Below are 25870 nucleotides of genomic sequence, written 5' to 3'. Positions count from 1 at the left end.
TTCTACTTTTAAAATTATGTTTGGGGAGAAAACATTTATCACATATCTGTTCATCCCGAAAAGTTCCAGGGTTGCTTACTTTTTCCTAAAGCTGTCCCATTGCCATTACGGCGACTCTCCTGTCAGTCACATCTGAACTCTGGAATGCAATTTGTTGATTTTTATGTAACATAAACCAGTGTGGTGATGGGCTTAGTTCCCTACTTGTTTTGAGGAATACATGGAGAGTTTATCAGTCTCACCCCAAACTTCCAGCTTCAGTTAGGAGGACCAAGAAGGTATGAAATGACTTATGAGAATTCAATTGACGTTAACCAGACTAGAAAGGAAATCATGGCCCATAAATAAACATTTTTAAAAGGAATCTTTACAGACAATGGATGTCACCCTGACTGTCTTTGCCATGGAGATGGGATTAATGGTTTTATGGAAGGGGCTTCTTACCTACTCTACTTGATAAGAAACAGAGAAAGAAAAACTTGGGAAATAGGAGTCTGCTGGTGAATTTGCAGTGCAACCCACATAACTGTTTTGAAAAATCATTCCATAGCTACATAGCACTGTTTCTGATTTACTCCTTTAGATGCTTGAATCACCACCAGATTGTTCTGGCAATAAAGTTGAATGCTCTGCCCCAGGTACCCAAAGCCTGTAACCCACTCAGAAGGAACATTAGTCAATGACAGTTTCAATCACCCTCCCTTTTTTTTTTTTTAACTTTTATTTAATGAATATAAATTTCCAAAGTACAGCTTATGGGTTACAATGGCTCCCCCCCCCCATAACTTCCCTCCCACCTGCAACCCTCCCCTTTTCCGCTCCCTCTCCACTTCCATTCACATCAAGATTCATTTTCACTTCTCTTACATACAGAAGATCAGTTTAGTATATATTAAGTAAAGATTTCAACAGTTTGCACCCACATAGAAACACAAAGTGAAAAATACTGTTTGAGTACTAGTTATAGCATTAAGTCACAATGTACAGCACTTTAAGGACAGAGATCCTACTTGAAGAGTAAGTGCACAGTGACTCCTGTTGTTAACTTAACAAATTGACACTCTTGTTTATGGCATCAGTAATTACCCTAGGCTCTTGTCATGAGTTGCCAAGGCTATGGAAGCCTTTTGAGTTCACTGACTCTGATCATATTTAGACAAGGTCACAGTCAAAGTGGAAGTTCTCTCCTCCCTTCAGAGAAAGGTACCTCCTTCTTTGATGACCTGTTCTTTCCACTGAGATCTCACTCGCGGAGATCTTTCATTTAGGTCATTTTTTTTTTTTTTGACAGAGTGTCTTGGCTTTCCACACCTAAAATACTCTCATGGGCTCTTCAGCCAGATCCAAATGCCTTAAGGGCTGATTCTGAGGCCAGAGTGCTGTTTAGGACATCTGCCATTCTATGGGTCTGCTGTGTATCTCACTTCCCATGTTGGATCGTTCTCTCCCTTTTTTGTTCTATCGGTTAGTATTTTCAGACACTAGTCTTGTTTATGTGATCCCTTTGATTCTTATTCCTATCATTATGATCAATTGTGAACTGAAAATGATCACTTGGACTAGTGAGATGGCATTGGTACATGCCACCTTGATGGGACTGAATTGGAATCCCCTGGTATGTTTCTAACTCTACCATCTGGGGCAAGTCAGCTTGAGCATGTCCTAAATTGTACATCCCTTCCCTCTCTTATTCCCACCCTTATATTTAACAGGGATCACTTTTCAGTTAAGTTTCAACACTTAAGAATAACTGTGTATTAATTACAGAATTAAACCAATACTATTAAGTAGAACAGACAAAAAAATACTAAGAGGGTTAATGTATTAAGTTCATCAACAGTGAGGGCAAGGGCTGATCAAGTCACCGTTTCTCATAGTGTCCATTTCATTTCAACAGGTTTCCTTTTTGGTGCTCAGTTAGTTGTCACCTATCAGGGAGAACATATGATATTTGTCCCTTTGGGACTGGCTTATTTCACTCAGCATAATGTTTTCCAGATTCCTCCATTTTGTTGCAAATGACCGGATTTCTACAACAACAAAACAAACAACCCACTTAAGAGATGGGCCAAGGACCTCAGTAGACATTTTTCAAAAGAGGAAATCCAAATGGCCAACAGACACATGAAAAAATGTTCAAGATCACTAGCAATCAGGGAAATGCAAATCAAAACCACAATGAGGTTTCACCTCACCCCAGTGAGAGTGGCTCACATTCAGAAATCTACCAACAACAGATGCTGGTGAGGATGTGGGGAAAAAGGGACACTAACCCACTGTTGGTGGGAATGCAAACTGGTCAAGACACTATGGAAGTCAGTCTGGAGATTCCTCAGAAACCTGAATATAACCCTACCGTTCAACCTCCAGCCATATCACTGCTCGGAATTTACCCAAAGGAAATTAAACTGGCCAACAAAAAAGCTGTCTGCACCTTAATGTTTATTGCAGCTCAATTCACAATAGCTAAGACCTGGAATCAACCTAAATGCCCATCAACAGTAGACTGGATAAAGAAATTATGGGATATGTACTCTATAGAATACTATACAGCAGTCAAAAACAATCAGCCTCCTTTTATTGATTTTTTTCTCCATACACTAAGTCCAACTGAAAACCACACGTGCTCAGGCTTCTAGTTGTGCTAACGATCCATGAGGTTACCAGTCCTGTCACACAGTGGGGTCGGTGGTGTGTGAAAATCCATAGTGATTAAAATCATTGAACTAGCTCTAGTGGGGACTTGAGCAATCTGTCATCTATAAAATCAGAATTACAATAATATCTCATAAAGTTGAAATGGGGGTGAAAACACAGTGTAATTAGGTGCCTGGCTCTTAGCACTTGCTCAGTTAAATCCTATTTAAAAGCTACCTGTGTCGCTTAGTACTCTCTTTTTGATACTGGATGAGCTGGATAGGACTGTTGGCAAAAGAATGAGCAGCTCATCGTGTCCTGATGACCACTGCCTCCCCTGAAGGCACTGTGAGTGCCTTGAGAATAAGGAAACTTCGACCACCTGCAAGTCAGGGGAAGGTACCCTTGCTCAAATACATGTGCTGAGCTCTGGCCTCAGAATCAGCCCTTAAGGCATGTGGATCTGGCTGAAAAGCCCACAAGAGTTTCAGGCAAGCAAAGCCAAGACACTCTGGCAAAAAAAACAAACAAACAAACAAACAAAAAACCTAAATGAAAGATCTCCGCGAGTGAGATCCCAGCGGAAAGAAAGGGCCATCAAAGAAGGAGGTACCTTTCTCTGAAGGGAGGAGAGAACTTCCACTTTAACTATGGCCTTATCTAAGTAAGATCGGAGTTGGCGAACTCAAGAGGCTTCCATAGCCTTGGCAGCTCATGACTAGAGCCTCGGGTGATTACTGACGCCATAAATAAGAGTGTCAATTGTTAAATCAACAACAGGAGTCACTGTGCACTTACTCCCCATGTAGGATCTCTGTCCTTAATGTGTTGTACTATGTGAATTAACGGTATAGCTAGTACTCAAACAGTACTTTGTGTTTCTGTGTGGGTGCTTTACTTAGTATATACTAAATTGATCTTCTGTATATAAAGATAATTGAAAATGAATCTTAATGTGAATGGGACGGGAGAGGGAGTAGGAGATGGGATGGTTGTGAGTGGGAGGGAGGTTATGGGGGGAAAAAGCCACTATAATTTAAAAAAGTTGTACTTTGGAAATTTATATTTATTAAATAAAAGTTAAAAAAATACATGTGCTGAGAAGTAAAAACAGTGTGTCAAGAACAGTGCTACCCTTTCGATCAAATTCATAACAGACTGTGGCACTCTGTGATTTCTTTGCATTAATCAGCTCTCCTTTAAATGTGTTACAGGCTCTATTACTGTCAAGGTCCCACCTTCTCTCCAAGCTCACGTGGAGTTATCAGGGAAAGAGGTGGACATGAGCTCAGAAGTCTGTGTTCAGGAAATGGCTGAAGCTCAGAGCGACTCCTGCGTGACAGTCACTGGTAAGGAGGCTGCACTTTGCCAGGTCAGATGAGTAGCGACTGCCCGAGCACGAGTAGAAATGTGGCACATTTAACTGCAGCGTGTCTTTCTTATTCTTTTCATTGTCACATTCTAGTAGCTGACATTTTTTTTCTTGCAGTTATTTTTCAGTAACACATTTCAAGCACAGATACTTTTCTTGAAAAGACCTCATTAAATTTTTTAGGAACACTCTTGAGTCCTGTCACTAGATAAAACTGATTTTACATATTTCCTGGAACAGTTGCCTTTTAATTTTTGAACTTAAAAATCAACTGAATCAGAGTGTGCATAGGTATGTGTGTATAAATAATGCAAGATTTAAAGCTAACTGTGTGTGAGTAGAGTAGATGGGAGTTTGATATACACATTGTAAACTTGTTTTAGCATGGCACATTCTTAATTCCACAAATGTGAATAACTTTTGTACAGTTTAATTACATCTGGCTGCACTGATGGATGGATGATGCTACTTTGTAAGGTATTTATTGTTTTAATGGGTAAAATGGTTCATTCCACTCACCATGTCCTTTAAATCCCGCCAGACTAGTGTCGCTCCCCCTCTTCATGGAGGAACGACACAGGACCCTGCGTTGTTCTTTCGTCTGCTCGGCCCTCCCCGGGTTTGCTGCTGGTTCTTCCCGGGTTGGCTGCTGGTCCTTCCGGGTTGGCTGCTGGTCCTTCCCGGGTTGGCTACCGTCCCTTCCACCTCCGTGGAAGGGCGGTTCCCCCTGCCACTTTCCCCACTTCCGCGGGGGAGCGGCACACCGCCGGCCAGCTCTCTCAGGGGCTGCACAGGTGTTCCTCTTAGATGTTCCCCTTAGATGTTCCTGGTGCATACTGTCTCTCTCCTCCTTTATAGTCCTTTTCCACCAATCCCAACTCTGCTACCCACACGCCGAGTACGCTGCTCTCCTCCAATCAGGAGCAAGTCCTACAGTTTATTGGTTGAACTGGAGGCAGCTGTGTAGAAGCTGTTTTTCTCCTCTCCCAGCGCCATATTGTGGGGGAGCAGATGCATAGAATAAGTCTTAATTCCAGTAACTCAGTCCAGTCCAGGTTGCTCCCCACAGATCCCCCTTTCTTTTTATTTTTGGCGTTGATATGCGCCTGTCTTCAGTGCCCCGCGGCACACACTCTGCTCTGCTTGCTAGAGTTGCCCACAGGTGCTTACAAGTCCTATCAATCAGGCAAACTGAATCCGGGTCCTCTCTTCGCCATGTTGTGAGGAGGTTTTTAGGCGCTGATGCGTGCCTGTGTTCGGTGCCCTGCAGCGCATGCTCTGCTCTGCTAGAACTGCCTGCAGGTGCTTACAAGCCCTAGCAATCAGGCAAACTGAATCCAAGCCCTCTCATTGCCGTCTTGTGGGGAGACTTATTGGTGTTGATTCGTGCCTATCTTCGGTGACCTGCAGCTCATACTCTGGTCGAGCTGCCTGCTGGTGCTTACCGCCTTACCAATCAGGCAGACCGAATCCAAGCCTTCTCATTGCGGTATTGTGGGGAGACTTACTGATGTTAATTCGTGCCTGTCTTCGGTGACCTGCGGCGCATAAGCCGCTAGCCGCCTGCAGGTGCTCACCACCTCCCTAATCAGGCAGACCGAATCCAAGCTCTCTCATTGCCATGTTGAGGGGAGGCCTTATTTTTCTCTATTTCTCTATCTCCAGGCATTCCTATCTCTCCCATTTTACTTCTATCTGCCAGCATTCCTATTTCTCTCATTTTACTTCTAAATGTCTGTTTCTCTTATCCCCGCGGCTTCCCGGCGCCCACCCCAAGGCTGCTTCTCGGCGGCTTCCCGGCTCTGAGCAGCTTCAGCCCGCGCTTCTCTCATCTGCGCGGCTTCCCGGCTTCGCGCCTGCACCACGGCCTTGCACTAGCCCAGCATTCCCTATCTACTTGTGCCCCGCACGCTCTCTCTGCGCGCGGCAGCCTCTGCGAGTCACACAGCGTAGCTTACGTTTCCGCCACCACCGGTATTCAATCCAAGTTCCCCGGACTAACCTGGCGAATTCCAACCTGGCGGCCCACGTCTCTGCCTCTGGTTCCAGATTTTCGCCTTTTGCTCTCTGGGCTGACTTGAAGAATTCCAAGCTGGCTTACGTCTCCGCCTCGGCCTGCACTCGCGGCTTCATCCTCCCTAACATTTTTCTCTACCCGGTATGTTTCCCTAGGTTTTCTTCCAACAATATTCCTCCCTCATTTCTCCTGGCCTCTCCCCACAGTCCGTATCCAAGTCTAAGTTTCTTATAGGTTTCACTTTCACTTTCAACCTGCAGTCCGTATCTGAGTCTAAGTTTCTTCTTGCTTTCACTTTAAATCCTAACTTCTTTCCCACAGTCCGTATCCGAGTCTATGCCTAGGCTTTCAATAGATTCTTCCGGCACCTTTTCCGTCCGGCTTTCCCCTAGGCTCTTCTAGTCTCTCTCTCCGGTATTTTCCTGCTTCTTCCCGTTTCTTCCCTCCTAAGTTTCCTATCCGAGTCACGGCACCATTATGTCGCTCCCCCTCTTCGTGGAGGAACGACACAGGACCCTGCGTTGTTCTTTCGTCTGCTCGGCCCTCCCCGGGTTTGCTGCTGGTTCTTCCCGGGTTGGCTGCTGGTCCTTCCCGGGTTGGCTGCTGGTCCTTCCCGGGTTGGCTACCGTCCCTTCCACCTCCGTGGAAGGGCGGTTCCCCCTGCCACTTTCCCCACTTCCGCGGGGGAGCGGCACACCGCCGGCCAGCTCTCTCGGGGGCTGCACAGGTGTTCCTCTTAGATGTTCCCCTTAGATGTTCCTCGTGCATGTTGTCTCTCTCCTCCTTTATAGTCCTTTTCCACCAATCCCAACTCTGCTACCCACACGCCGAGTACGCTGCTCTCCTCCAATCAGGAGCAGGTCCTGCAGCTTGTCAAGTTGGTGAGAGGCAGCTGGGTAGAAGCTGTTGCCTCCTCTCCCAGCGCCATATTGTGGGAGAGCAGATGCATAGAATAAGTCTTAATTCCAGTAACTTAGTCTAGTCTGAGTTGCTCCCCACAGACTGGCATCAGGAATGACACTGAAATGAAGCTGTGTACCTGCATGTATGCTACTGGCTTGGAAAGAGGAAGTGTTTGTATGTGGCCATAGTGTCTTCAAGTTTCAGTCTGAATACTCATTTTAGACATCATGCAAGTTAAGAAAGCAAATATTCTGTGTTAGGAATCACAGAATATTAACAAAGCAAAACAGGAATAAAAAAATACCTTATACCTATGATGAAAATCTAAGTTGTTGCATATCAAATATGCTACGAATCAAGTTGTTGCACCTAATCTTTTGAGTTTGAAAAGGAACCAGTAGAGACTGGTTTTGACCCCAGTAGTCCTGTGCAGTAATACAAGCTTGCTTAACAGTGCTTTGAATCATATGGCGTGTGCGAATTATAAATTAAGGCTCTTTTGTTATGTTTTCCTTATGTTACTCATAGAATCATATGCTTTCCTGAAATTTAGACTTAGTTTTAAATACTACTTGTATGGCAACAGCCTTTCATTTCTGGGCATATAACTTCCAAATCTCTATCTACAGACCTATCTCTTTTGTATTGTTGCCCATTTCGAATCCACTAAACCAGCACCGCTCAAACTTTATTTTTTAAGACAAAAATTAAATTTCCCTAACCTACCTCCTTCTCCTCCAGTCTTCCTATTTCCCTCTTTTCCTTTGTTCAGTCACTGCACAAATGTTCACTGAGTCAGGCACCGCTAGAAGCCAGGAGTGCGAAAGTATACGCAAAGTGCAATTCCTCTGCTCTCTGAGCATGCGTTCTAGTGGAGAAGGGAAACAAACCAGTGCACATGGCACAGTGGGATACAAGTCCCAAGAAAAGTATGCACATGGTGCTGTGGAAGTAGAGCGGTGGTGCTTCATTAGACTAGCATTCTGAGTTTCAGGAAGTGGGAGAAGTCAATAACGGCAGAGTAGAGAGAGTACAAGGGAAAGTGGCAAAGAGGAGGCCAGAGAGTTTGGGAGAAGTCAGATTAGAGAAAGCTGATTTGGATTTTATATTAGGAGCATTGCAAATCCATCGCACTTGTTTTAACTTGGGGTTCACACAATCAGATTTGTATCTGAGGAAGATCATTCTGCATATTGAGTAGGGGAAAGATTGGAAAAACCAATAGTGGATGAAGGACGAGCAAGGGCCTGGACTCCACAGCCAGCTACCTGAAACTCAGCAAACAAATAAATAGATTTCAGCAAATTTGGGTTGCAGGAAACATAAATGAATGTTGTGAGGAAGTCTCACACACACACCTCACTGGCTACTGTGAAGCACCTCAGCCTATGCTGGTCTTTCTGTGTGTTACGTGTTGCTAAGTCCTACCCTGTGGTCCCTGCGTCCTGAATCCAGAAGGGCCCCAGCTGCAGAGGAAGTTTATCCTGCTCCTGGCGCAAGGATCTGCATACTCATTAGCAGAGTTCTTTTTTCTGTTTGTTTTTGTTTTTGTTTTCTTTTGTTTTGTTTTTGTCAGGCAGAGTTAGACAGTAAGAGAGAGAGAGAGACAGAAAGAAAGGTCTTCCGTTGGTTCACCCCCTAAGTGGCCACTACGGCCGGCGCCTTGTGGCCAGCTGGTTGTGGCCTGCTGATCCAGGAGCCAGGTGCTTCTCCTGGTCTCCCATACAGGTGCAGGGCCCAAGCACTTGGGCCATCCTCCACTGCACTCCCGGGCCACAGCAGAGAGCTGGACTGGAAGAGGGGCAACCGGGACAGAATCCGGCGCCCCAACCGGGACTAGAACCCAGGGTGCTGGCGCTGCAAGCAGAGGATTAGCCTAGTGAGCCACGGCGCTGGCCAACAGAGTTCTTTTGTAGAGCAGCTCAGGATATAGCACGAGGTTGGGCCCCAGGTCGATCTGTGTGTTGTCTCCGATTAAGTTCATCAGAGAACTTGTGCAGAGAGACCTCAGATGAAGGTGGCAGCAGCAGTGTCTCTCAGAGAGACCTATGAATATGAGCAGGTGAGAAGCCTTCCTGTTTGATTTTGATTCTAAAACTGGTACCCAAAAGGCTACGGGCCTTCTGTGTCAAGAGGATGAAATAATCCAAGTGGCCTAGAAAAGCAGGGTCAATTACTTTCTTCTTTGGAGGTTTCCAGTCTGAAACCCAGTTTTGGAAAGAACGAGCAGCTTTCTTTGTGACTTGTTATTATAAACAGCTGACCTCAGCTCATCCGGGCCTTCCTGAGAGAACTATGAGGCATAGAAACCGAAATACTACCCCCAGAGCTTCGAGGTCTGGGCTTCGTCTGTGGCATGGTTCTGGATCATGATCATTTCTGTGAAAAGCCTTGCCAGTAATATCTGACTCTGGCTTCCCCCAGGCTTTTGATGTGACACCTCTGTAATTTTATTTAATTTCCTGCTCAGTCGTTTCCCTTTATGTTGCTGTCACTGATAAATCTCAGTTATAGAATTTTTACAGTGATTTGCAGCTATTGTATGCTATTCTGATGTCAAAAGAAAATCCAAGGCTCACACCAAAACATTTAGCTACCAAACATCTATGCAAAGTGTGAATTCTTTGGGGGGTTATTCTCCAATCTTTATTTTGTTTGTGTGTTTGTTTTGTTTTGTTTTGTTTTTTTGACAGGCAGAGTGGACAGTGAGAGAGAGAGAGACAGAGAGAAAGGTCTTCCTTTGCCGTTGGTTCACCCTCCAATGGCCGCCGTGGCCAGCACGCTGCAGCCGGCGCACCACGCTGATCCGAAGGCAGGAGCCAGGTGCTTATCCTGGTCTCCCATGGGGTGCAGGGCCCAAGCACTTGGGCCATCCTCCACTGCCTTCCCGGCCACAGCAGAGAGCTGGACTGGAAGAGGGGCAACCGGGACAGAATCCGGCGCCCCGACCGGGACTAGAACCCGGTGTGCCGGCGCCGCAAGGTGGAGGATTTGCCTATTGAGCCGTGGCACCGGCTATTCTCCAATCTTTATAAGTGCCTTGGATTCTCAGTTTTGTGACCTACCCATATATGGCAAATTCAATATGTTGTGAATGGCTTAGGTATAAGACATTTACAATAAGAAGTTGACTTCTCTGTTAGGTTTTCAACTTGGTTCATCAGTTTAGATATGAAACCTGATTGTGGCATATTCAGCCATTCTCCAAGCCCAGAAATGCTGGTGGTACAAAGTCTGTCTTGAAACTCCCCAAGTCAGATGTTTAAAGAGTATCAGAAGTGTGTTGCCAGTCAAAGGATTGGTGTTTTCCAACCTGGGCATATTAGAGTGATCCCACCTCGATACCGTTCTCAGATACTCACCACACACACTAAACAAACTGTCCCTCAGCTGCCTGGGCACACTGGAGCAGCTCCAGCCCTGTGCAGTCCCCAGACACCGACTGGCACACGTCTCACAAGCTACACTTTCCCCGCCTAGGCACATTGGAGAGGCCCAGCCCCAAGGAGTCCCCAGAGACTAACAGCTATGCTCACTCCACAGAGGTGCTCTGCACCTTCTACTGTGTGAGCTGCACCACATCTTCCTGGTCCCCACTGGATTAGCTTTGCTGTCGTGTGACCTGTGGAGACTGACTGGCACCCAGGTACATTGACTTGTACACTGTACTCCATTCCAGGCACCCTGGAGTGGTCCCTCCCCTGTGTGGTCTGTGAAAACTGACAGATGCATTTCTGCTGCCCTGCATTCACACTGTACCAACCTGTCTGGGCCCACCGAAGTGGCCACAGAGTGGGGATCACACTCCTGCTTCTGTGAATGCCATAGCTGCCTACACTGCTTGAGTGTGTGCACCTCACATGGTCTGGGGAGATGGATGGCCTCTCTGACTCTACTGCTGCAAGCACTGCACACAAAGGCATTGAATGCCACTGAAAATGCAGGGTGCCTGCTCTACAGCATGCTGCCACCCATATAGGTGATTTGGATTGCATTCCAAGTTCCTGATCTGGCTCTGGTCCAGACCTAGCGTTGGAGGCTTCTGGGGAGTGAACCAGCAGAAGAAACCTTCCTTTCTCTCTTTTACCTTTCTGACTCTCTTTGTGTCTCTTTTCCTCTCAATGATAAAAGGATGTACCCAACAAGATTTGAAAGTTATAAGTGTATATGCACCTAATGTTAGTGCACCAATTTTATAAAATAAACATTATTAGATTCGGGGCCAGCATCGGGGCATAGGGGGTTAAGCCATCATCTGAGACGTAGGCATCCTATATCAGAGCACCAGTTTGAGTTCTGGCTGCACCACTTCTGATCTGGTTCCAGGCTGATGCACCCATTGAGGCACTGGAGAGTGATTCAAGTGCCTGGGCCCCTGTCGCCCATTTGGGAGACCTGGATGGAGTTCCTGGCTCCTGACTTTAGCCTGGCCCAGCCTGGCAATTGTGGCCATTTGGGAAGTAAACCAGCAGATAGCAGATCTGTTTCTCTATCTCTTGTCTCTCCCTCTCTTTCACTCTGATATTTAAATAAATAAATCTTTAACATTATTAGCTGTGAGGTAGAGATGGACTCCACTATGATAAAAGTGGGGGACCTCAATATTCTACTTTCATCAAAAGGACGAATCATCCAAAATTCCACAAAGAAACATCAGGCTTACACTACAGACCAAATGGACCTAACACACAGTTATAGAGCATCCCACCCGACAGCTGCAGAATATACATTCTTTCAGCAGCAGCACAAGGGACAGTCTGGGATAACCGTATGTCAAGCCAAATAAACAAGTCTCACAAATTAAAAAAATCAAAATCATATGTATCTTCTGACCACAATGGAGTAAGTTGGAAATCAACAACAAGAGAAACTTCAGAAACTACATAAAGACATGGAGATTAAAAGCATGCCATTGAATGAACAATAGGTTGTGAAAGAAATCAAAAGGGAAATTTAAAATTTTCTTAAGTGAAAATATAAACACAACATAATAAAATGTATAGGATACAGCAAAGGCAGTATTAAGAGGGAAGTTTATAGCAAATTATTGCCTACATTGAAAAAATAAATTTCAAATAAAAAATAGTGTAATTAGCAAAGCAAGCACAAACCAAAGTTAGTAGATGGAAAGTAATAACAAAGATCAGATCAATAATAAAACAAATAGAGGCTTGAAAATATACAGAATATGAGTAAAATGAAGAACTGTGTTTTTGAAAATATAAACAAAAGTTAACAAGCCTTTAGCAACTAACCAAGAAATAAAGAGAAGACCCAAATTAAAAGAGACATTACAACTGATACCACAGAAATACAAAAGATCAGTGAGGACTATTATGAACAAGTCTATGTCAACAAATTAGGAAGCCTGGAAGAAACAGATAAATTTCTGGACACATATAATCCAGCAAAATTGAAATAAGAAGACAGAAATATAAACAGATAAGGAATGTGACTGAATCGGTAATGTCTCTCAGCAAAGAAAAGCCCAGGACCAGATGGCTTCACTGCTATATTTTGCCATACCTTAAAAGAAGAACTAATGCCAATTCTTCTCAAACCATTCCAAAGTAATCAGAGAGGGAACCATTCCAAACTCATTCTGTGAGGCCAGCATTACCTTGATATCAAAACAAGGCAAGTAGACAAGAAAGAAAAAAAAATAGAACCATATCCCTAATGAACATAGATGCAAAATGCCTAGCTAAATACAGCAAGTCAAATCCAATAACACATCACAAAGATCGTTCACCATGGGTGAAGTGTATTTTATCCCAGGAATGCATGGAGGGCTCAACATACACAGATTAATTGATATAAGGCATCACATTTGGAACCAAAATAAAGCAAGTCAGTAAAATACTTTCAGATAGTCTTTAGCCCATGAGAGTTATACATATAATGATGATGTGATTTATAATAGAAAATAGATTCCTAGGTTGGAAAAGATGTTGAAATGAGATGCTTGCAGGATACCACTTTTAAAAATCTAGAGACAGTGTTTCTCTCCAAATGGAAAAATAAAAAAGCCAGGCTTGATATGACTAATTCTTAGACATCATCAGATATCACTTTTATTTATTTAATTTTTTTTTGGAACACAGTGAAGTTTGCATTTTCTCCAAGCTTCTTGCACATGAATCTGTCAGACATTAAATGTGCTTCTGCCCACGTGGAATAAATTCAGTGACAGAGGAAGAATGCTATGAGGTTTCTGGCTGCTCAGAAACACATTGGCAGAGAGTTAATGGAAGAGCTATCTTTAGATCATTTTTATGCTGTTCTTCTTTCCTCTTATTTTTGTTCAAGTGTAAGATCCTGGGAGTATCTTGATCAGTCAGTTATGAACTTTGTTTAAAAAAAAAAAAAAGCAAGATCAGGTTTTGATTCTGTTCATCTGAACACTTTTCTGCACACTTTATCTGTAAAGGCCAGATAGTAAATGTGTTAAGATTTAGCAGGTTACATATGGTCTTTGTTGCAAGTGTTCTTTGTGTTGTTTTTTTAATAATCCTTTAAAAATGTAAAAGCCATTCTTAGCTTTCAGGCTGTTAAAAACAGACCCCTGTTAAGATTTGACCAATGGGCTACAACTTGTAAGTATAACCCTTACTCTCGCATTACGAGTTATGTTTGTGATGCCTGTCAGTTTTCCTGTTTTGACTGTTATTACATTTCTTTTGGTCTTTCAACAAATACTGAAGCACAATCATATCCTTAGCCTAAATGAACCCTCTCCAGTAGTGAAGAAAACACAACTTATGCATATACAAGTTAATCCTAATAGTAACAGAATAGGGCTACCATAGAAGAAATACAAATACACAAAAAATGCTCAACATCACTAGCCATTATGGAAATGCATATTAAAAACCCAAGTGAGCGTCCATTATATACTTTTGAGAATGACTAAAATAAAAAGTACTGATACTACTAAATGCTGGCAAGGATGCAGAGAAACTACATCTCTCCTACACTGCTGATGGTAATGTAAAGTGATTTGATCCTTCTAGAAAACAATTTTCTGGCAATTTCTTTAAAAACTGAACATGAAACTACCAAATGACCTAGCAGTTATACTCCTGGGCACTTATCCTGGAGAATGTACATACAAAAACTTTTATACAAGTGTTCACATCTTTATTTGGAATGGCTAAAAACTGGAAATCATCAATGAAGAGGAACAATATATTGATATACACAACTTAGATGGAGTCTAAGGGCATTATTCTCAGTGGAAAAAAAAAAGAGGCCAATCTAAAAATGTTCTCTACTCATATGACTCCATTTATATAACCTTCTTTAAATGACAAAGTTACAAAAGTGGGGAACAGACAAATGTTTCTGAAGGTTAGAGAAGTTAGGTATGACTTTAAGGGACATCACAAGGGACTTCCTTCATTTTAACAACAACTTAACGTCTTGATTATAATGATATACATCAGAATAAGTGATAAAAATGTCATAAATGTGTACACAAACACAAATCCCCAAAAAATGAGTGGATGTAACACGTAGTAAAATCTGAGTAAGATCTGTACCTAATTAATTGTACTTTGCCCATCAGTTTCCTGGTCTTCATAATGTACTACACTTATATAATGCATCAGCATGGGGGAACTGGGTGACAGATCCACAGGACCTCTCTATTATTTTTGTGGCTTTTGAGAGTCTATAATTATTGTAAAATTAAAGGTTAAATATTGGAGTGGGAGACAGAGGGGAGGGAGAGGGATATGGAAAAAGAAAAACAACAGTCTTCTGGCCAAGATGAAGTTAAAGGCACTGAGTTACGGTCCCATCTGAATGGTGACAACACAAAATGTATATTTTTATTTATTTGAAAGGCAGAGTTAGAGAGAGAAAGAGAGAGGAAGGGACAGAGAAAGAGGTCTTCTATCCACTGGTTCGTGCCCCAAATGGCCACAACAACTGGAGCTGGGCTGATTGGAACCCAGGCAGGAGCTTCTTCCAGGTCTCCCACGTGGGTGCAGGGGTCCAAGCACTTGGGCCATCTTCCACTGCTTTCCTAGGCACATTAGCAGAGAGCTGGATCAGAAATGGAGCAGCCTGGACTGGAACAGCTGCCCATATGGGATGCCAGCATTGCAGGCGGCTTTACCTGCTACACCATAATATTGGCCCCCAAAATATTCTTTTTTAAACAGACAAAACACATGAAACAGTTTTCAAAAAGGTAGACAATGAAAGAAAGTGATCATTAAGAGATGGGAAACAAATGAGCTGAGTCCTGCTTACTGCCGTGAGGGAGCCACCAGCCTACAGGTCAGGGGGAGGGAACAGACGTGGAAGCCCGCAGACGCCCCGAGTTGAGGAGATCCAAAATGAGAGTCCATAAAACCAAGACAGACAGAATTCATAGGACAAAGTACCAGGGAGAATAGGGCCTTACTGCGCACACAAGTTTAGGAATAATGCCTGTTTTCCCTGACGAACTGGAAAAAAAAAAGAAAAGAAAAGAAACCTAACCCATAGAGCATTGAGTGGGAAATAGTCTAGACTGAGCACTACTGCAGAGATGCGGAATCCTAAAAGCAAGACATGAAAGGCTTAAACTGTTTCCAACTGCACCCTTGAACACAGCTCAAGACGTGTAGGAATAGGAAAGTTTCTAGCACCCAACAAAGTAAAATTCACCATGTCTGGTCTCCAAATAGAGGCAAGAAAACATGACCCACAATGAAGAGAATGATCTGCCGAAACCAACCCAGAGTGGACTCAGATGTTAGAAGTAGCAGAGAAGGAAGCAGTTTTTTCATTGTATCCCACATATGTAAAGAGTTAAGACATAGAAGATGTATTTTTTTTAAAAAGACAAAAACTGAATTTCTGAACATGCAAATTACAATGTCTGAAATGAAAAATGCAGTGGATGGGATTAGACGTTGCAGAAGAAAAGATTTGAGGAAGAATCTCTAATAGTATTTTGTATGCAGAGCTCATTCATTATATGCTTGTTCGATGACTACAGCATTGTTGACTTTTATTCCAGGTATTTGAAAGAAAATTTAATGGATGGGTACCATTAAAACTAGCTCACAGGGTAGGTGTTTGGCCTAGGGTTAAGCCACTGGTGAGACACTTGTGTTTCATATCAGACTACCTGGGTTCAAGTACCAACTCCCCTCTGGATCTCTGCTTCCTGCTAATGTGCACTCTGGGAGACAACAGGTGGTAACTCAAATAGTTGAGTCCTTGCCACACATGGGAGAGACCCAGATTGAGTTCCTGACTTCTGGCTTTGGCACAGCTCAGCCCTCGCTGTTGTAGGCATTTGAGGGGTGAGCAGCAGGTGGGAGCACTGTCCCTGTGTCTGTCTTCCATATGCCTCTCAAAAACAAACAGAAAACTAGCTCAAAAATACTTTCTTGTCATTAAAATTTTGAAGATATCTTGGGTTATACTTTAGTTGAGAGAAGACTTCAAATAGTTAATGAATGATGATTTCGCTATGGAACTGTGTGGTTTTAGAGATTTTGTGAAATGCACATGTTAAGAAAATAAAATTTTGGAGTAATTATTTTCATTTTGTTTCACTAGTATATGATTTATTTTTCTAACCAGATGCTAAGCTTTTAGAGGGCATTAGCATGTCCCTTTTTTCTTTTTGAGGGGCAGAAAAAGCTTATATATATATATATATACACACACACACACACACACATACACATATATACATATACATATATATACACACACACAGAGATAGCGAGAGAGAGTGCACCAACCAGTGGTTCCCTCCCCAAATGTCTGCAATGGCCAACTGGAACTGAACTGGGGTGAAGCTGGGAGCAGGAAACTCTATCCAGGTCTCCCACACGTGGGTGGCAGGGACCCAATTACCTGAGCCCTTGCTGCTGCCTCCCAGGGTCTGCATTAGGAGGAAGCTGGAGTCAGGAGCCGGAACTAGTGTGTCTTTTTACATCTTTGAGCCTCCTTGAAATACTCAGTGTGGTGTTTCCCATAGTGGGTGGTCCACCGTGCTTGCAATGCAAAGAGGGAATCCTGTAATCTGCTCTTCCTAGGGCAACCACAGAAGCATCCTTGTGAAGCAAATGTAAATAAAGTCTGTAGTGGAGCTAGGGGTGGGAGCAGGGAGGGAGGCAGGAAGAAGCTCACCTAACCAAGAAGTTTTCCATCCCTATTTCTAAAACAGATCACTGCATTCTGCAAATGATTCCCTAGATCTCTGTCTTGCCCAGGGCTAGTGCTGATTAGGTCAGGCAAGTTTGGGTTAGATAAAAAGAGCTAGGAGATTCGTATAGTGGGGTAGATTTGGGGCAGGACTTTAGTGAACAAATGGCAGAGTTAAACATATTGCATAAGCAATCTTTCCTTCCATTACTGGAAGACACACTGCATAGAGGCAGGGTACTCTTGTTCCCATTGCTTGGCCAACAAAACATCTGATTTCCATTGGCAAAGGGAATGAGATTTCTGGAACCCTAAGTTCTCATCTGTGTTGCAAGACTTTTGTAGGAAGAAATTTACAAACTTTTCAAATTATTCTAATCTGACTCCTCAGATTCAGGCAAAAACACAATGAACTTTCAGTAAATTGTTTATTAGCAAGTTTGAGAGAGAGCTATTTTCAAGCAACCTAATGAAATTGTGGAAACTGTATTGCCTTTTGGGTGTTGTCTCTAAGTTGAAATTGCTCATGTGCTCATTGGGTTAGGAGCAGTAACACGGTGCTTAGCTTTTGCTGCCGCAGAAGAAAATAGGAGACAGGCTGCTTGCTCCCTGAACAAGAAATGCATGACGGGGAGGTGACAAATATGTTTGAGAAAGCTGAGATATTTAGGAAAGCCTTACTGTTGTTGGTGCTTTATTATTGGTGCTAAATGATGTTTTTAAAACAGAGATCTATTGGCCGGCGCCGTGGCTCAATAGGCTAATCCTCCGCCTTGTGGCGCTGGCACACCGGGTTCTAGTCCCGGTCGGGGCACCGGGTTCTGTCCCGGTTGCCCCTCTTCCAGGCCAGCTCTCTGCTATGGCCCGGGAGTGCAGTGGAGGATGGCCCAAGTGCCTGGGTCCTGCACCCCATGGGAGACCAGGAGAAGCACTTGGCTCCTGCCTTCGGATCAGCGCTGTGCGCGAGCCACAGCGCGCCAGCCGCGGCAGCCATTGGAGGGTGAACCAACGGCAAAGGAAGACCTTTCTCTCTGTCTCTCTCTCTCACTGTCCACTCTGCCTGTCAAAAATAAATAAATAAATAAATAAGCTAAAAAAAAAAAAACAGATCTATCTGTCTCTGTTGCCGCCATTTGGGGATGGAAGATATTCACATTCATTTTCTCTCTCTCTCCCTCTCTCCCTCCCTCTCTAACTCTGCCTTTCAAATCAATAATACATCTTTTTTAAAAATGAAAAAATAGGAGGGGAGTCAGCATTATGGTGCAGTGGATTAAAGTTGTGGCTTGCAACAGCAGCATCACAAATCAGAGTGCACTTCAGCTCCCTGCTGGGGTACCTGGGAACACAGAGGACGATGGTCCCCTGCCTTCCATGTGGGAGACTGGAAGTTCTGGGCTCCTGGCTTCTGCCTGGACCAGTTTCAGCCACAGTGGCCACTTGGGGAATGAACCAGCAGAAGCAAGATCTCTCTCTTTCTCCTCCTCGATCCCTCTGTCTCTTCCCCCCTCTAACTCTGCCTTTCAAATAAATCAATCAGTTTAGGGGAAAAAGGGGAGGGGGTCAGCATTACATACAGAGTAAACTGGTTAGTGTCTCAGCTGCTCCGCTTCTGGTCCAGCTCCCTGCTGGTGGCCTGGGAATGCAGTGGAAGATGGCCTGAATGTTTGGGCCTCTGCTGCCTATGTGGGAGACCCAGATGAAGTTCCTGGCTCCTAGTTTGGCTTGGCCCAGTTCTGGCCATTGCAGCCATCTGGGGAGTGACCCAGCAGTTCAAAGAGCTTTTTCTCTGTCTCTCCCTCTCTCTATGTAACCCTTTCAAAGAAATCTTAAAAGGAAAAAAAAGTTCAGAATTTCTAGTTCTTTTTTCCATGTTTAGTTGAATTATTACAAAAAGAAATTTTGTAGAACAGCTTAAATTTGATAAAGCTGAACCTCTTACCAGTGAGGAGTTAGAGAAAAAAAAAGTTAATAATACAGGGCTTTCCTAAGTGTGGTAAGAGAGCTTTTAACCACTCTATGAAGGTGATAATATTGAACACACAGCAAGAGAAGCAGAAGAGAACCCCTAGAGGAAGTCCCTTAATACTCAGCGGTGTCCTGGGAAAAAAACAGCACACAGACAAGATAATGGCTCAGAGTGAAGAGGAGAAGCTAGCACGTGGGCGAACTGCAGCAGAAAAGCACCTGCCCCGAGGTCGGAAGGGGCCAAGCTCCTTCCCGTGGCTGAGAGTATCGCCTGGCACTAACACAGGAGAAACCCTGCGCTGCAGAAGAGGTTCAGTCTCTAAGATGTGCAGGAATCCATGAGGGAAAGGGTGACCGTGGGGAGCAACAGCATGTCCACAGCTCCCAGCTCAGTGGCCACGGGCTTCTTCAACCCAGAGGTGCAGTGGGGCTCCGGAGGAGCTAAAATGTCTTGATAATGCCCGTAAACAGAGAAGTTACACAACTGGAAGTAGAAAGGGAACACACACAGGAGGGCATTAGGACTGTCACAGCCTGTTAACTGTGAGGGTCCCTGGGCAGTGGGGCAGGAGGTGACACAGGCAGAGCCCAGAAGTCTGCCTGTGAGGAGGAGGCTGAGCCGGGTTCTGGGGAGACCAGGGCTGCCCAGCATTCCAGAGAGGAAGGAGCAGCCCCAAGCGGGTCTGCAGTGGGGGACCCACGAGCATCCAACAGGGTGACCAGCATGCCTGGGAGGAAGCTGCCTGAGACAGGGCACAGGTGGTGGAACCTCAGAAAAATCAGGCTGAGGGGAAGAAGAGTTTATAAAAGTGCATACCATGTGATTCCACTGTGATATAAAAGTTTAGCAAATGCAAGTGATTGATGACAGAGCAGACGGGTGATTGCTGGGGGCTTGGGGGGCAACAGGCAGGGAGGGACGTGAGGGAAGGATGACAGAGGGGTCCAAGGGAACTTTGGGGCATGGTGGATGTGCTCATTACCATGAGGAGATGGCTTCACAGGTTTCCACGCAGGTCAAAACTTACTGCCTGATCTATCATACACACACAATGTATTTTGTCAATTATATATATTTTTTCTAAAATCCTGCATTAGAAATAATGCAAATAAAAAACAGAGTAGCTTCCCACTCAGAGTTGTTCTGGGAAAAATGAAAGGGGACAGGCTACCCTCAGATAGCCTCTGTGCAGCTCCTTCCCAAGCCAGACGATCTGCAAGAGGATTCTTGGTGCTCCAGGGGTTTTTCAGTAATGCACGTGTTGGTGGCATCTGTGTGGCCAGATACTTGTCCATGAAGATGTGACTTCATGCTATTTTTGTGTTTCAGGATTCATGAATCAAGCAAGCCAACATGAAAGACGGATTAATGCAGATGCCCCAAAAGGCACTGTCAGTTTGAGAAGTCAAAGCTGGTTCCAGTCCCTGAAACTGTCGGACTAAGAATGGCTTGAATTGTATTTATGATTTTTCACAATGATTAGCAGATGTGTGACCACAAAAATGCAAATACCGGAGTGGGTGTTGTGGCACCGCTGGTTAAGCTGCTGCTTGGAACACCGGCATCCCATATCAGAGCACAGGTTCAAGTCCCAGCTGCCCCACTTACGATCCAGCTCCCTGCTAACAGTGTACCTGGGAAGTAACAGTGATGGCGAAAGTGTTCAAGTTCCTGATTCACCTGGGAGACCTGGATGAAGCCCCTGGCTGCTGCGGCCATTTGGGGAGTGAACCAGTGGATGGAAGATAGTTTCTCTTGTGGGAGGCAGGGCCCGTCTCCCACACATGGCGCCGAGAGAGATACCATCCTAGCTTGACAAGGCTGGCGAATACTTAGAGCAACAACAGTGGAGACGAGTGGGGCGACAATTGCGCGCAGCTGGGGAATCGGAGCCTCGCCCCCGAGAGAGATCGAGCAGGGCACGGATTGGTGGGAGAGGACTATAAAGGGGGATAGAGATGGCACAGTTCGTTCGTTTGCTCCTTTTTTCTTCTCTTTACTGTAATAAAAACCCTACTGAAGGGGGATCAACAGCGTCCGGTGTCGTTCATCCGCGGGCGGAGGAGCAACATCTCTCTCTCTCTGCCTTTCAAATAAACACATAAATAAATACTTTTTTAAAAAAAATACAAGTCCATATAATGTTAAAAACAGCAAACTGGGAATGAATATTGATGAACTGTTATTTTTGGCGGGGGGCTTTTTCAAATTCTGTGCTCCACTATTGTGCTCAAGTTCTATCCCCTGAAGCAAATTACAGTTGTCCCCTTTTATCCACGGGGATTATCTTCCAAGGCCCCTGGTGGATGCCTGAAACCAAGGACAGTGCCGATCCCTACGTGTACTATGCTTTTTCTATCCAGACGACATAAATGTATTGCCTTTTTCATCTTTATTAAGCACTCAGCACACACTGTGGCTGTTCCAGACTTCTGCAGCTTGAGGTACAACTAGCAGAACTAGGATGAGTTTCCTTTTTCCTTCTTTGTACTTTCACGGGTAGAAGATGCATTCTCACCATAGATGTTAGCAACTTTTGTGAGAACTTTCACCTTTTCACTTGAAACAAGCACGGCAAAGCTCTTGTTTGGCATCCCCAAATGACCAACATCACTGCTTTTCATACTATTGGGTCATTATCAAATAAGTAAAGGTTACTTGAACACAGGCACTGCTATGCGGGGATAGTGGGTCTCTGACCAAGACAGCCACTAAGTGTCTAGCGGGCAGGCTACGCGGGACCCAGGGCTGGTTCACGTCCTGGGCAGGACAGGGCGGGGTGGCATGACACTGCTTGGAAGTATGGAAAGTAAACCCTGAACTACTACACCATAAACTTAGCAGCTTACAATCTTGCCCATTTATCAGTTCACAGTTCTGTAGGTCAAGAGCCCAGCGTGGCCAGGCTCCCTGCTGAGATTATTACAAGACTGAAATTGTCATATGGGCCAGGCTGAGTTCCCGTCTATAGACTTGGGGGAGAAATCCGCTTCCACAGTCATTCAGCTTATTGGCAAATTCCTGGTATTTGTGACTGGACAATTTCATAGCCTAATGTATAAAGATTGATTGTTCCCATTATAAAGATCTACTTAATAAAGTTATTTTATAAATCCCATTTCTTTAAAACTTTGTCTATTCGTGAAACATTTACATTAAGCAACACTGAAGAGACCTATCTATTGGATTGTATTTTTTATGATTAGGGTAAGTCAATTTGTAAACTGATTTTTTAATAAGCCTTTCCAAATACTCTGACTTATAATAGGATCATTTTTGTTAGTTTTCCATTTCTGTGCAGTTCTTTTAACTTATTTTGGAAACAAAAATCCAGTTTTATGAGATATCTCAAAGTTTCAGTTTATCCTTCGTAAAATCAAAATTTGTACGAGTTTGAAAATTACATATTTGATGTGGTTGTGGTGTATGTTCCACTGTTTATTAAAAGAATGTAAGACAATGAAGTAGTTTTTCTCATCTTTCTTCACCTTTCTGCAATCAGATGAAAATTAGCCAAAAACAGGAAGAGGCACAAATGTAAAGTCAATCCTATTTAAAAGTATACATGGAACTGTGCATACTTGGGCTACAGGCTTAAGTCCCAAGCAGAGAGACAGAGAGAAAGGTCTTCCTTTGCCGCTGGTTCACCCTCCAATGGCCGCCATGGCTGGCGCGCTGCGGCCGGCGCACCGCGCTGATCCGATGGCAGGAGCCAGGTGCTTATCCTGGTCTCCAGTGGGGTGCAGGGCCCAAGCACTTGGGCCATCCTCCACTGCACTCCCGGGCCACAGCAGACAGCTGGCCTGGAAGAGGGGCAACCGGGACAGAATCCGGCGCCCCGACAGGGACTAGAACCCGGTGTGCCGGCGCCGCAAGGTGGAGGATTAGCCTAGTGAGTCGGGGCGCCGGCTGGGTCAGGTTTTGAAGCCAACTCTAATGCAGCTGCCAGAAACTTACAAATTGAGCTAAAAATCGCACCCTTACCACAGCCGTCTTGAGTGTCTTGGGTCAGGTCTGAAAACGTTGGACTCCAAAGCATGGAGTTAAAACAGAGAACCCTGTGATACGACTTTGTGCAGCAGTTTTAGAACTTTTCAAAATAACTTTCATATGCTTTATCTTAGTTTTTACTCTTCCTTCAGACTTGCGGGATACAAGGACAGAGACAAGTTATTGAGGCAACAGAAAGGTTCAGTTACTGGTCTAGTATTACCGAGACCCCGTTTGTGCAGTCAGGAGAGAGTGTACTTTCTCCTGGGCTCCTATGAAAGTCAGCTTATACAATATCAAATCATGGTGATCAGCCACAGACGAAAGCTTACTAAAAACCTGCATGCAGATGTGCAATGGGAGATGTCAAAGGTCACATCTCTCAGGGATGTTTCTAGAACCTCACCTTAGATTCAGTAATCTCATCAAATTAAGTGACACGGAGGTGGAAATTTGGCAAAACAGCAGTACTTTATTTGGCTTCCTTTCATTGTGATTCTTTGGATAAAAGAACTACGGGTGTATTTTAGAAACATTTATAGTCGGAATAAGAAACAGATGGTTGCTGCCAGTTAGCACTGCCATGGAGAGCCAGCTAGCAAACACGCATCAGGCGGGGGAGAGTTACCACGTTCTAGACTTGGGTGTGCCTCTGCGGGACGCCGAGAGCTACACGGCTTCCTCCTCGCTACCGTACGTTAAGTCGCGCACTATCGGCTCCAGGTCTTCCTTGTGCGGCGTCGCGCCGTGATGCTTTGCAAGAGGCTTGCCTTCGTAGTCGTAGCCGAACCACCGCGGTGGGTCGTTACAGCTGTGCTCCTGCCGCTGCACCGCCGCCGCCATCTTCTTAGCGGCCTCCCTGCCACAACAGTGGGTAGCACTGGTTAGTCGCAGCTGTCATCGCTGGGGCAGACCACATTTGGAGTTGGAGAACGCACGGTCACCCGTCAGATTCACTGCAGAGCGTGCTCAACTCGCTGACAGAGAAGGCGCGGGTAACTGTGCTAGTAATAGGGCTCCCAACGCTTGGGTAGCCCTGGGATGCAGCCAGCTGTTCGGAGCTGGACTCCGAAGTGGAGCTGGGACTCGAACTCAATATGGGATGTGGATGTCCCGAGTGATACCTTAAACACTGCACCAAATGCCCGCCCCTCTACTCAGAGTTTAACTCAAAATGGTGGCTTCAATTAGGTGGAGAAATAAGTAAAATGAAACTTTCTAATACTGACAGCCCCCTGCATTCGTTTTCTCGGAGAGCAGTTCTCCAAGCTTTTCCTGTTTAGGTCCTCACTTACCTGGAAATAAGCCTGCAGTATAGCATCTTCAGGCTCCGGAGTTGTCTGCAGCCCATGCGAAGGTCCGCGAGGATTTGGTCAGTCAGCAGGACGCACCCAGAGACGTCCAGAATGTGCAGGTAGTGGCATTTTGCTGACAGCATCTCCATAGCAGCGTCAGTGATCTGAGCACACAGCCAAAGGAAGTAACGTTATTCAGACTCCATCCTGGGCTGATGTAATAAAACACCTAGACCAGGTGGCTCTACCACTCAACATTCATCTCTCACAGTTCTGAGTCCAAGATCAAGGTCAAGATCAAAGTGCCCGCAGATGTGCTGTCCGGTAAGGCCCCTTCTGCTGTTACAGGGGTCTGCCTCCTCGTCACCCTCACGAGGCAGAGAGCTCTCGTCTCTACGTTGTGCCATCACCGACGCTCCGGTCTCACGATCGCTTCTAGACCTGCTGCCCTCCCAAGGGCGCTGCTCCCTCATACTGTCTCACCGGGACTGAGTTCCGACTTGGGAATGGGGGCTGGGAGCTAAACATGCAGTGAGTGCATAAGGAACAGAATCAGGAGCTTTGCAGACCAAGTTAGTGGCTTAACCTAAGGTCAGCACAATAAAATATCTGACTCCCATGGCACCAGCAGAATTTATGATCCTGCTGTGATTTTCGTTGAGGAGTCCCCTGGTTTGGAAAGGAAACTTCCTCATCAGTTCCTTGGTAACACCTGTCACGACAACTTGAACTACTTTGAAGTGCTGTAGAGGCGGAACTTGGCTTTAAACTTCACATTCGCCCTGAGCCTTCACGGGTTTGGAACCGTGTTTGCCAGCATCATGTGTTACAGGCCCTGGGACAGGAGCAGGTTACTAGGAGAAAGGTCTGGACGTCTTTGACAGTTTGTGTCAAAGAAAGGTGGAGGGGCCACATCCCACAGGAGCCCTGGCTCAGTCCCAGCTGCTGCGCTTCCCATCCAGCTCCCTGCCAATGCTCCTGGGAAGGCAGCAGAAGACGACCCAAGTGCTTGGGCCTCTGCTACTCGTGTGGGAGACCCAAACAGAGCTCGTGGTTCCTGGCTTTGGTATGGCCCAGCCTTGACCAAGTGGCCATTTGAGGAGCAAGCCAGTGGATGGAAACTCTCTCTCTCTTTCACTTTGTCTTTCAAGTAAATCACAAAAATCTGTAAAAATAAAAGATGGAATCACCTGGTTCTGGAAAGAGACAAGCAGGTGAGACAGATGTTTAGAGACTGGGGAAGTGGAAGCCACAGAGACCACATGAACCCAGCTCTGAGAAATTCTGCTGAGGGGTCTAGCATCTTGCACATTTGTCCAGATGTTCCTCCGGGGTAATTCAACTCCGCTTCTTGGAATTTTCCACTTACTCAGGGTCTAGCTTTTGAATTTATAGCTAAGCTGAGACTTACTGCAAGAATCAACCAGATCGCTTTTCCCAAAGGAGGTTTTCTTTTTTTCCCCCAACTGATTTAATTTCTCATTTTAAATGTTTGGACATTGTAAAAAACATATGCTAAAAGGCTTGGCTCT

General features: G+C 44.9%; 2 protein-coding genes across 4 annotated transcripts in view; one reads left to right on the top strand and one right to left on the bottom strand.

Moving 5' to 3' along the window:
• The window catches only part of FAM185A (family with sequence similarity 185 member A), a 65215-nt gene extending 42702 nt beyond the window's left edge, over positions 1–22513 (top strand). For all 3 annotated transcript variants that reach the window (XR_016231704.1, XM_002712099.6, XM_089329433.1), the window contains 2 exons: positions 3852–3986; positions 20383–22513. Coding sequence is in view for 2 of the 3 variants with exons in the window: in XM_002712099.6 (XP_002712145.3) it covers positions 3852–3986; positions 20383–20495 (248 nt within the window). In the remaining variant the exon portion in view is untranslated. The remainder of the gene's footprint in view (positions 1–3851; positions 3987–20382) is intronic.
• Positions 22514–23580: 1067 nt separating this feature from the next.
• Positions 23581–25870, bottom strand: part of FBXL13 (F-box and leucine rich repeat protein 13) — a 244710-nt gene continuing 242420 nt past the window's right edge. The window contains exons 20-21 of the mRNA XM_008258313.5: positions 24339–24502; positions 23581–23902 (exon numbers count right to left, since the gene is read on the bottom strand). Coding sequence (XP_008256535.3) covers positions 23713–23902; positions 24339–24502 — 354 coding nt within the window. The 3' untranslated portion in view covers positions 23581–23712. The remainder of the gene's footprint in view (positions 23903–24338; positions 24503–25870) is intronic.

Source organism: Oryctolagus cuniculus, chromosome 3, assembly GCF_051225735.1.
Source record: "Oryctolagus cuniculus isolate XC-2025 breed Fujian yellow rabbit chromosome 3, ASM5122573v1, whole genome shotgun sequence".
Classification (NCBI taxonomy): domain Eukaryota; kingdom Metazoa; phylum Chordata; class Mammalia; order Lagomorpha; family Leporidae; genus Oryctolagus; species Oryctolagus cuniculus.
This window is presented reverse-complemented; position numbering and strand designations above follow the sequence as displayed.